Source organism: Meriones unguiculatus, chromosome 12 (genome assembly GCF_030254825.1).
Source record: "Meriones unguiculatus strain TT.TT164.6M chromosome 12, Bangor_MerUng_6.1, whole genome shotgun sequence".
In the NCBI taxonomy this organism is placed as follows: Eukaryota; Metazoa; Chordata; class Mammalia; order Rodentia; family Muridae; genus Meriones; species Meriones unguiculatus.
In genome coordinates, this window is record NC_083360.1 from 50,624,109 (window position 1) to 50,636,738 (window position 12,630).

A 12,630-nucleotide genomic window follows, 5' to 3' on the forward strand; every position below is an offset into this window, starting at 1 on the left:
ACTAGGAAGAATATATAAACAGGGTTTGCACACATGACTATAATCCAAGGTCAATGAGTCTGTCACAAACCTAACAAAGGGCTAGCAGAATGAGAATGTCTGTGAAAACATATCTGAAAAGGGCTCCATGAATATGGCATCTGAGGAGGCATCTGAGAAGGTAAGACACTTCAACAGAGCTATGGTTTGGGTAAGCATCCCACCATTGCCTAATCCCAAGCATTGCCAAATTTACATTGTCCTTGGTAGGTGGTCCTGGAAGGTGTAAGAAAGACAGCTGAACATAAGCCTAAGAAGCAAGCAAGTAAGCAGCATCCCTCCATGATTTTTCCTTCTACACCTGCTCCAGGCTCCTGTCTTGACCTTCTTTCATGAGAAGCTGTTTACTTAGCTATTATTGCTATCACAGCAATGGAAAGCAAACTAGGACACCACCTAAATTATGCTTCACTGGCATATTAATTTAAGAGACTTTCTATCCCACCTCTCATAAAACCAAGTCCAAAAATTTATCACTCTGCAACTTATCACCAAAGTCTAGGAACCAATGCCGAAAGAGATTAAAATAACCTTTCTCTTCCATTCATTTCCCAATCCTTCACAGCCACTGAAATCCCTGTCTTGAATCTAAACTCCTTCTCTTGCCATCATCCCATTCTGTATAAGGTCTATGAGTCCTCTCTGCCTTGATACTTCTTTGCAACTTTATTTTCTTCTGAGGAGTTTCAACAACATGTAAAAACTTAATACAATTTATGTGTATTCTGTCAGTCTTATAAGTTTAGTCCCTAAGACAGTGGTATTCAACATGTGGATCATGATCCCTTTGGGGGTTCAATGTCCCTTTCACAGGGGTTGCCTAAGACCATCGGAAAACAGATATTTACTTTATGACTCATAACAGCAGCAAAATTAAAGTTATGAAGTAGCAACAAAAATAATTTATGGTTAGGAGTCACCACACCATGAGGAACTATATTAAAGGGTTATAGTATTAGGAAGGTTGAGAACCTCTGTCCTAAGATCATGGGGAGACTCTGAGATGGTAGAACAAGTGCCTCTTCTCCACCACACATCCATTCTCCTCAGTAAAAACTAGGCAAAAGAGAAGGAAGTGACAGTGCCTAGAAACTTGATGAGCTGATGTGGGGACCTCAAACTGTACTCTATAAGAAAAGACTGAAGCAGTGAGTAAAAGGCTGTATGTTGCAACAGTGCCTATGAATATCACAACGACAGATTAGCAACATAGTGTGGCTTCTGGGGGTAAGAACAAAGTTAAATTGCAGCTAAAGGGCCTGAAGAGTTTCATGTTCACAAGCTTCTGTTCAGAGGCATAACGCTGCATGGAGTGATTACCATAACCAAACTGATAAAGACAAAAACATTTGTACTACAGAGGTGAATGTCCCTCTAGCCCAGCTGAACCTGGAGGTCATTCTCTGGAGGCACTCATCCATGTGCACATGAGTCTTTTACCCCCTCTTTTTACATTATCTGGCTGCTCCAATCCCTGGATTCTGGTGGACCTAGTCCTTCCCACATAAACCTTGGCTTTGTGTACCTGCCTTCCTAAGGAGATTTTTCCCATCCTAATTTTGTTCATGTATGTTTGCCTGTCATCTACTGCTCTGCCTAACTTAACACAAGTGGAATGAATTGTGATTGGTAGTTATCAGACCCTTAAGGTAGGTAACATTGGGAGCTCTCTTTCTGGAGAGAGTCCTTTGCAAATACAGGGTACACTAAGAGGCTATTGATAGCTTTTCCCATCTCCAGGACTACCCAAACCCTTAGCTGCTCTTTCTCAGACTTATTTGCGTAAATTTTATTCTTTGTTCACCCCACCCAAGTCATGTTAATTTGTCTCTATTTCTCTTAAGAGCCTGAGATCAGCTCTGCTCAAAGTGCAGTCTGTAAACATTTGCCACTGTCATAATGAGCACAGTTGCTAAGAGCTTTACACAGCTGACAGTCATTTCAAGACTACCGACTCTTGTAACAAATAGTACTTAGATTTTGTGTCATGTCTCCAGATTAATTTTATACTGTATCAGAAATACCACTCTTTGACCAATCTGTCACCATAAATCTGAGCAGCACTGAGGCAATTAGTAACAGATAACACATTCTTTCATACAAACTAATGGATTAACATAAGCAATAAGATTGTATTATCAGAACCTAACAATGGGGAAGTTCACTGTCTCTGTACTACTAATTTATTTTCTTCATGCAGCTCACCTAATACATGCTAGTGGTGGCACTCAAATCAGATATCAATGGACACCTTAAGTCTTAACAATTTGCTACTATAGCCTTTGTTTCTATGAATATTATAATCCTAAATTACAGTTTTTGTTGTTGTTGCAGTTCAGACAGGGAGTGTTGTGATAAAAAAATTCAACCCTACCTCAAAGTTGCAATCCTCCTTTCTCTTCTTTCTGAGTGCTTGCTGTGCAACATATGCCACTAGGAATGGTGTTAGCACAGCTTTGAACATGAAGAAATACAAGGTACTCACAAGCTAAGAAAGGACTTAGCAGTGCCAATTAGAATAGTACTAACTTCTGCTGCAAATTATGCATGCATGGGTATGCCCAGGTGCACAGACCACCTGTAACTTCATGCACACAATGCACGCATATACAAATTTTAGGAAATGTAGTCTATATTAGACATGCCCTGAACACCAGTCTTCTATTCCAGTATTACAGCTCATATCTCTTCCTACAAGACAGCTACATAACCTTTATATTGCCCCGAAATGCACTGATAGAAGGAAAAGACATGCCCTGAGGGTAAGAGGTGGGATAAAGACTGAGGTATACCCTTTAGAACCTCACATTTGGAAAGTCAACACTCCATAATATCCTCCAGCCACAAACACAAAAGAGAGAGAGAGAGGAGAGATATTGACCTGTCCTTCACATTCTTCAATTCTGCTTTGTATATAACTTGAGAAAATCAGTTATACCTTGAATTTATGCTTCAAATAACTAGCATTGGAAGGGATTGATTTTTTTTTTGTTTGTTTGTTGAGTCAGAATAAACAATGGAGTGTTTCTGGATGTTTTTGTACCTTTAAATTCCTTGTTCCCCCATAAGAAAGCTGTACTTTAGATAAGTGTTATATGGCAAAGTAAAGCACCTATCAAAACTGGGACACTGGTGTCCCACAAGACTGACTGATCAAGTAACTTATTTCTACCAACAAAAGAAAAGGTTATATTGTCCTGGGTGAAGAGAGGGTGGTCCAAGCCTCTAACATTTCAAGAGTTCTTGACAGTTCACCTGTGTACGACATGAATAAAAAATCTGACAACTGCCTTCCAGTCCCACAAGGCAGCAACTTCCTGCAAAAGGATTAGGCAGGAGGGCCTAACACCTTCCGTTCTTTCCTCTTACTGGTACTCATTTTCTATAGCTTCTCTTCAAAAATAACTAAATGCATAAGCTCAGGAGCTCAGGCACAGGAAGAAGCCAAAGGCATGATAGCTACAAAACACCTATTTATAGAAAAGTCTTAGCACTCCTTGGAGACATCCAAGATTATCTTCCCTTTGGAACTGTACACTGCTGACACTACCACCTATGAAACAAACCAAAACCAAGGAACAAAGGTACTTACGGTTTCCCGCCAGGTATTCCTGCCAGGTTGGGGGGAATGGAAGGTACTCTCATGTGGGGAGGAGGATCAAAACCAACCTAGAAATAAAAGTAAAGTGTGAGAGACTCAGCTTATATGAGGTGGACACTCTGTGGGCACTGAGTTCACCTAAGAAATCCATATACCACCTAAACAATGTAAGTGGGCACAGTAAAAAGGGCAGGTTAATTCTCAAAAAAAAAAAAAAAAAAAAAAAAAAAGGTACAATGTGATAACTCAACTACCTCTAAATACCACAAAACACACTTTCTTTTGTGATGTGGAGATGAGGTGTGATCAGTTTGTACACTCTGGGTACCAGTTTCTCAGGATAAACTTTTTCCATAGATACTGGCTGTCCTGCCTCACCAAGCAAGTGAAGAGAGGATAGTGACCAGTCTAGCTATACTATTGGCTATTTAATTCTTTTCTTCCCTGGGGGCAGGTCACAGCACTGTGGAATGCTACTATTAATTCATAAGTGATAATAAGAGCATTGCCCCCTTCCCAATGTGGTAACTAAAACTGCTGCATGCCACTCATCAAGGTCAGTATTTACAGACTCACATGCCATCCTGTTATTAGGCCCTTCAATTGAGGAGGTAAAGAAAAAAATAAAACTGTCCATGATATATATACTTATAAGAAAGATTTTTCTGTGAGTTGCATTTTACTCCCCTTCTTTGTGTTATTTTACCTTTCAAATGTACTTCTTTATCTTCTAGGTAAAAAAAAATTGGAGCATTTGAGTGATGATAGCACAACATGAAAAGATTGTCCCTATGGTTTTAAAATCTGTCCACGTGATACATAAATGACATCTTTTACATAAGCCAGCATGTTCATTTTGAAGAACATATAGGCATGGAAAGAAAAGGCTATGGCTTCTCAAATGTTTTTCTTAAGATGTAGAAAATGGAAAATAGTTCAAAGATGACTACAATTACTTGAATACTTTCAGATTAAAAAAATTACTTTGGTGAGAGAAAACCATGTCTATCCTGGAACCATCTATCCAAGGAACCTCTAAATACTGCCTTTTTCATCCACAGACCCAATGAAACAAAAGGCATTTGTCTTAGCTTAATACTCAGAATAGTGAGAAAGGCTTATAAGAGGAAGGTAAATACGTGGCTTGAACAGTGATAATCATCTGTAGTGTTTGCTTCTAAGCATGGGGTTGGCTGTATCCCCTTCAGGGAAGTAAGGGCATCTTAGACCCAAGCACCCAGAATTCAACTCAGTGCCTTTCATCCCTGTCTGTGTATCCAGAAGCCCATTGCCACATTTCTACACCTTGGACCCTGTACCCTTTGGGTTGCCTACTCCCTGGGGCACACCCAAACACATTACCTACCATTGGGGAGCGCCCATAGGCCACCACAGCTGCAGCAGCTGCAGCAGCTGCAGCACTCATCTGTGGAGACATGCTGTGTAGACCTGCATAGGCAGCGCCGGGGCTGGTGAGCTCTCCATTCATGCCTGCATGGGGTACCATGCCAAAGGGGGCAGGGTATGGACCAGGCACTGCCAGGGGCGTCCTCAGGCCAGCTGCTGCAAGAAAACATGTTATGTGTGATTGTGTGATGAGACTTATCATCATGTCAAACCTGGCCAGTGATTCCAGTCATTAGTTATGATGATAGGTAGGACTTCCAGGGGATGGATCATCAGTCCCAACAAGGTCCTTTCCTTCCCAGAGCTAAACTTTCCTCCAGGACAGAAAGCATGACCCCCTTATTTCCTCATTGGCAAAGCAGCCGCACCAGAAAGCCAGGAGGATTAATCGACATCTTTGCACCCAATTCACAAAGGGCAAGCCAAGGCACAGATACTGCATGTTTACCTGACTTAATCTCAAAAGAAGATTTTCTGGATAAAATCCAAGATTTCTCCTTCAGTCCGAACTTTCCACTCCCTGGTACCAATTCCAAATGAAAACCATATCCTGGATTTGTGCAAACCAGAGTAGGGGTTTAGGAGGGGCATTCTGGTGCCTAATTCCCCTGGACTCAGACGGTTACTTTTTAGCTCCTCCGGTGAGGAAGATCAAATTCAAAATTATGAGTGATTCCATGGGCTAGAGTCTCAGCAAAACCCTCCCAACTTCCAGGAAAGAACCATTGATTCCTAAAGATATACAAAAACAACCAACTACAGGCGGCAGCAAAATGTACACTATGGCTATAAAGTCAGGCATTTTGGTCAATATTAGCAACATTAGACATGCAATGACAAATTTTGTAAGATTATTTTTGGAATAATTATCAGAAACTTTACTGTAATCCCTAGGATTTGAATTATTTTGAAATAAAAGAAAAGCTGAATGTAAACATCTAGAGACTAATTGGTGCAGCTGCTAAAATCCAGGACAAACAGGTCTATTACCATGTCTTTTCAGAGACAAGACAACAGTTCTAAGTGCTTCACATTCAGGGGCAAACTGTCATGAGATTAGCAGACAACACATCAAGCTGGGATGGAAGAAACAAAGCACAGCAGGAGAAGGGGTGCTGACCTGCTTGGTTGACAAGGGGCTCCATGGCTGGAGGCTTGCTGAGACCTGGACGGAGGCCTGGAGTAGCACTGGTGCCCGGGGTTGGCATGTCACTCCGAGGCGTTGGTGTGCTGGATTTCAGAATAGGCGTGTTGGCTTTTTCATGCTGGTATCATTAAACAAATTAAATGAGTATTATTTTTAATCCAAGCCATATTACACAATTTATTACAACAGCAGCTGGGGCACTGGGCACCTTCTAGTAACTCCCTAGCCAATCTTCATAAATCCACACAATGTCGACAGCATTAACTTATGAGCGAGAAATGTTGACCTTTCCTTTTCCTGCCAGATTAAAACTCAAGCCGGAGACACACAGAGCATGATTAGACTTCTTCCTCCACACATTTTATTTTAAAAAGACTTTTCCATTATGTTGTGAACTTTGGCACCATGCCTTGTTAGAATGATGACCATTCAGAGATTCTTTCCAAGTCACTTAGAAGGACATACCTCACCTCCAAATTTGAGTGGAACCCTTTTCCCAGCCTCACCTTTATAAGATTCAGACTGATAGTGACAGACAGTGGACTTAACTATTTCAGAAGCAAATCAGCACAGGGTTTAGACACAAGCCAAGAAGGAATTTCTGTTTGGAGGTAAGCAATCCATGTGGCTACCTAGCTAATGAGGATCTACAGTCCAGACAGGAGACATCACTTGCCATATGGCTCTTTTTTTTGAGACAGTAACAGGATAAAAAAAGGTTTCTTTTTTTATCTCTTAACTCCTCGTGTCCCTAGAACACAGCCTAAAAAGTACAAGGGTGTAGAAAAGAGAGTGGGCCAAAACCTCAGCTCTGTCTCAAGATTTGATAGAATGTTCTCAATAAATTGCTCAGCTTGGCTTTCCTCTGTTTGTATAAAGAGATAACCTTAAGGCTACCTACCACCTTGATGTACGTAGTCTCACAATGTAGCATAGACATTGGCTTTCAGTTACAGAGCAGCCTTCTTGCTGGGTCCTCCCAAGGACTATCACTACAGGCATGTTCTACCATCCTCAGTTATACAAAGTTTGTCCAATGAATGAATGACCACATGAATGGGCTATGATGCATCCCAAGCTTCATGTGTATATATACCAATTTTGATGTGACATTCCCTGGTACAAAGGCCCAGTTCACCTCATAAACAGTACCTTAACAAAATCAAGATAGTTATTTGCTACCAACTGTTTCACAGAGCTGAGGAAAGAAAGAAAACGATGCACAGAGAAGCTTTTGTACCCACTCTAATCGTGGTCCAAGAGACAAATGAGGCAAAGGTGAACAATGAATAGAACAGCAAGTGTTCTTTTTCAATACTTGAACACAAAACCTTTAAGCAGCAGAATCCCCAATTCACATACTTCAGGGTCCCATGTTCCACAAAGAAAATGGCAGTGTCAACCAGAGAAAGACCAGCTCCTACCTACCAGGCTCACTTCTTTGGATTTTAGGGAAGAGGAGCTTCCAGAGGAGGCTGTGGATGCCGGGCTGCCTGAAGCATCTTTTTTCAGCAGGCGGTTCTTGTCAATTCCATTTTCCGGGGGTGAGTGTGTGGGACTTGCATGTGGAGAAGAAGGGTCCTCAACACAGTAAGAAGTTGACATGTTTTAGCTCAGAATAGACATATTTTTCCATATTCTCAAGTAAAGAATAATGCTGAAATTTTTTTAGATTTGAGAAGGTATATAACGCCCACTTAATGAGCAAGAAAGTATTTATAATACACCTAGGACTATATCATGAGAAAAACAATCTATCTCTTCTAATACCAGGTGTATCCTCTAACAAGACATCTAATATAGAATTAAAAAATGACTTAGGAAACAGATTTTTTTTTTTCTGTTGGACCAAACACAGGTCTATAGGTGTTAAAGGTAGGTAACACTCTTCAACTGAGCTACATACCCAAACCTATTTTTTTTTTTAAGGGAAAAGTACAGTTTCTGTTAGGCTATGTCTAGCCCATTCATAAGTATCCTTTGAATTCTTAATATATGAAGGTGTAAGACTGACACTGTGATTCCACTCTTTCCCTTAAAATTGTACTTTTCTCAACACTATTCAAGAGATGAAAATGCAGTTACCTCATTAGATACATCCACAACTAAGTTGTCATCACTCTTGTCACCATCACTGTCCTGGAGAAAGAGTTTTGTTTAATAAAAGGTAAGAATAAGTTCTGAACAGTTCAATTTCTTTCAACAGTTCTTGGTAGCAGAGAAGCTAAATACACAGGATAAGCTTGCAAGTTCTCTTGCAGCCTATAGGCATCCACCCTCTTCCTCTAACCTACAGCACACAGAACCTCAAAAGGAATACTGGTGTAGTACAAGCCAGCTGCTTGTAGACAAGCTACCTAGTCTCAATTTGATTATAAAACATATATTGTTTTATAATGTATGGCTGCAATGGTAGTATCTTACTTAAAATCTGAATTTTATATACCTTCATATTAGAATTCAGTACACTTGATTTCAAAGTAAAGAACAACACTACCATTGCTTTCATACATATCACTCTGAAGATGCACAGCTAGTCAATACGGGGCTCACAGACAATCCATAACTACAGATATAAATTTAATTGCACCATCTTCCCATGAGGTCAGTAGTTGTAACACAAAACAAAAGATCTAATCTCATGTAAAGATGCTGGTGATACAGCTAAGTTTATATAGTGCTTACTGTGGACAAAGCCCATATCTTGTACAATTATCAGGTGTAGTGCTGCACACCAATATTGGAGTCATGAAAGTTTAAGTCAAGTTTATACTTGGCTACAAAGTGAGCTGAAGCCAGTTTGGCTACTATGTAAGAGAGCCTGTCTTTAAAAAAAAATGGAGAGTGGGTAGCTGATGAAATTTAGGTCAATGGCTAGGGTACTTGCTGTACATGCAGACTGGATCAGATCCTTAGAACTCACAAAAATGCCATACAGGCTCAGAGGGTACCTATAATCCCAGTCCTCAGGAGACAGAGAAAGGGATTCCCTGGGCATTCTAGGTAGATGGACTCTAGAGAGTGGACAAGACTCTTGACTCAATAAAATAAAAATAAATAAACTGGCATGCTATCAAAGAAAGCACACAATGTCAACTTCAAGCATCCACATGAACATTCAGACACACCAAACACATGAGAGTTAAAAAGAAAAGATAAGGCTCTTTACTCTGAGACTGTGAGAGATGGAGGTAGCTGGAGGGCACTGCCGTCCAGCATAGAAGCTTTTATTATATTTTCACTGAATATAAAGTTGGCTAATTGCAGGAAATTCTATGGTTACTTTCAGTCTGGAAAGCATTCAGAAAAGCTGCTCAATTTAATAAGAGTTCACTTCAAAACCAAAGTTTAAAAAATTCTATTTTCTTAGTGTGGTGGTTTGAATAAGAATGTCCTCCATAGGCTCAAATGTCTGAACACTTTGCTCCTAGTTGGTGGCTGTGTTTGGTGAGTTTGATTCTACTGAACAAAGTATATCACTGGGGATAGGCTTTGAGGTTTCAGAGCCAAGCAAGTACCATTCCGAGTACAATACAAAAGTTCCATGGAGTTCACCAGCAACATATATGACAGCCAGTGCTAAAGTCAGGAGCAAGTCAAGTTAAACATTTACTGAAATACTTTCATTGGAAAAAAAGGCAATAAAGAAAACAGATTTTCTTAGTTTCAAAGAAAAGCACAAATGTTCTCAGCTGTCAAGGGCAGAAATGGTGAACAAACATAAACCAGAACAACTTCTCTTTTAGAAAATCAATTATAAAAATGATCACAGTACAAAGCGTGAAATGGGTAACTATAGCAAGCAATTTACTACCCCTGGACTCCTTTTCAATTTAGGAAAAAAAATTCCTTTCAATGGAAAATAAATATGAGATTCTTATATAGTATTATAATGACCAAAATAGGATAATTAGTATTTCCGTTGTTTATCACTTCTGTTTGGGACCTCAAATTGTTCTATACTTCTTGATAAATATGTAAAAGGCTGTGCTAAACAGAATTCATCTTACTCTGCTGTAGAACACTGTCTTCATCTAAGTACTTTGCATGATTCCAGATCCTCAGTTTTAGCACCCTGTTACCCCTCTAATGAAATTCTGAAGTGAATCATTCATGTTTTCTGCAGCTGAAACTTAGCTTTGTAATGGGCCCTTCTGTAAATATAATCCAGCAAAGAGTTCTGGTCTTGGGCTTTGCCTCCCACATGTTCTAAAATAACCTCATTACATCACCCCAACCTCATTTATCTAATGAGACAAGACATTAGTACCAGAAAAATATAAGGCCAAGATATTGATTCTAGGTGCCTCATTGCTGAATTAAATATACAAGCCCCATAGAGAAACTAAAAACACAGAACTGGCTATCAACAAATAACCCACTATCTGAACATAACAAATAACCTTCTTGACTGCTAATCTTTACTGTTCCAAATGAAAGAAAATACATGGAGGTCTGGGCAACAGATAGAGGCAGAAGGAAATTTAAAAGGCTTGGGTGAAACTGGGGAGTACCAGAGACTTTGGTTTTTGAGATGTTTATGAAAACATGATATAAACTGTGGATTGATCTAGGACCTCTAGGGAAATGCCAATTCTAAGAATAGGTTCAGGGCTTCAACACAGCACAGCTGTGGAATACAGTGCTTCCAAAGTGCCACTAACCTATGACCTCTGATGAAACACAAGCTCTGGTCAAGTTTAGCTATGAAATGGAAGTGATACCCAAGTTGGCAGGTTATATAAAGAACTAAATAAAATAATCTGTGTCACAGCACAGGGTTCCTGGCACTAATCCTGGCAAACAAAATGTTACCTATTATTAGCTGAAGGCTTAGGCAAGCCAGCAGGAAACAGAGGCCTTGTGTCTAAACTTCCCCACAGCTCTGGAATAGACCCTTTTACTTTCAAGGCCAACAAGCAAGTAGCCCAAGACAATTTGGTCTTTCTTTTTTGTTTGTGTACATGTTGTATGTGCGCTTTAGCATGCTAGGGATCAATTCCAAGGCCTGGCAGATGTTAGAAAAATATTCTACCACAAAACTATGTCTGCAAACGTTGATTTTTTTTTTTAAGACAAGTTCTCACTATATAGCCCAATGTGGCCTTGGTGTTGTAATCCTCCTGCTCCATTCTCCAGGAACTGGTGCTATAGCCTCACACAAATAACCTGATACTTTCATAGTTCCCTTGTGAATAACTAAGTTAGAAAAAAAAAAAAAATCTAAGTCCAAATGAAGTGTAATATAATACACAACCCTGAAGGAAAACAACACCCTTCAGTGTAGGAACTTACCTCGTTACAGTATGAACTGATTAAGAATTAACACACTCTAGCATTATACCTGGATACTTGCTCATAAAGAAAGCAGTAAGTAAACAATTATCATAGGAATACCTTTATTCACTTACATAGTTATCCTTATCATCCACCTTCCTTTTTTTGATGTCACTGGAAAACTCTGGACCATTTCTGCGTTTATCTGTGCCTCTTAAGCTGTCTGAGACCAAGAGGGAATTACTCTGTAAGACAAAAAAGTACTAATAAAGGTTAGTAGGCCTTTTTGTATGCAAGAAAACCCAACCTGGAAAAATTATTTTAGAAAGTGGACCAACAATCTTGTATCTCAGCAGTAAACATTTAGAAAGAACTTCAAAAGAAACCTGAATTTATACCAAACTGTTTAAACGCTGGTGGATCCTTGAGGTCCTATTCACTCAAAATGTGCTTCTATTTAGTGTTGGAAAAATAGGCACTTGCTGACTATGTGTAGATGTGTTTTTATTCTTTTTCACTGCAACCTCTTGGGGAGGAATATGAATAGCCTTTGAGTAACGCCTGATATCCCTTTATTAGGCATATTTTATGACCAGAAGTCACCTTGTGCCACTTGTGCTACCAAAAGGCTCCAAAGGTGCTCATGGGAGTAATAGTAGTTCCTAACTGGGAAATTACACTTTCCACACAACAATAAAGGACTTTTAAATTGTTTTAATCTGCTGTTGAAATAAGATTTGGCACAGTTAGCCATGCCCCTGAAATTTAATATTCAAAAAGAAATCTTAGCCGGTTGTAAACCTTCAACAGCAAAAGCAGTTCAAACAAAAGCAGGAGTGAGGACTAATCTTTGCCACACACACAGGACACTTTCATCAGCATATGCTGAGTATAAACTGATGACCCAAAGAAAACAGGCATTTTAGATATTTTGGGGCCACATGACATGACCTGACATCCTTTCAATTCCCATCTTTCCTCAGGCTAAAGCAGAACGTGTTACAAAGAGTTCTTTTAGGAGCTGGATTAGCATATGCAAGGCGGCAATTTGTTCAGTGATGTGTTACTGGCTTGAACAATGCTGAATGAGCTGTGCAAAAATTGCCTTTCACAAGGCCCACATACCCCAATTTCTGCCAAGATGCTTGAGAACTAAGGA

The 12,630-nt window shown here is 39.7% G+C and overlaps 1 protein-coding gene across 14 annotated transcripts in view; it reads right to left on the minus strand.

Annotated features, from left to right (window-relative positions):
• The window catches only part of LOC110561700 (TLE family member 1, transcriptional corepressor), an 83,494-nt gene that overhangs the window by 14,476 nt on the left and 56,388 nt on the right, over positions 1–12,630 (minus strand). For 6 of the 14 annotated variants that reach the window (XM_060365714.1, XM_021658211.2, XM_021658210.2 and 3 more), the window contains 7 exons: positions 11,606–11,716; positions 8,280–8,333; positions 7,623–7,775; positions 6,168–6,312; positions 5,496–5,597; positions 5,007–5,203; positions 3,632–3,708 (listed from right to left, as the gene is read on the minus strand). In XM_060365714.1, coding sequence (XP_060221697.1) covers positions 3,632–3,708; positions 5,007–5,203; positions 5,496–5,597; positions 6,168–6,312; positions 7,623–7,775; positions 8,280–8,333; positions 11,606–11,716 — 839 coding nt within the window. The remainder of the gene's footprint in view (positions 1–3,631; positions 3,709–5,006; positions 5,204–5,495; positions 5,598–6,167; positions 6,313–7,622; positions 7,776–8,279; positions 8,334–11,605; positions 11,717–12,630) is intronic. The other 8 variants (XM_060365716.1, XM_021658217.2, XM_021658215.2 and 5 more) reach the window with 3 other exon arrangements.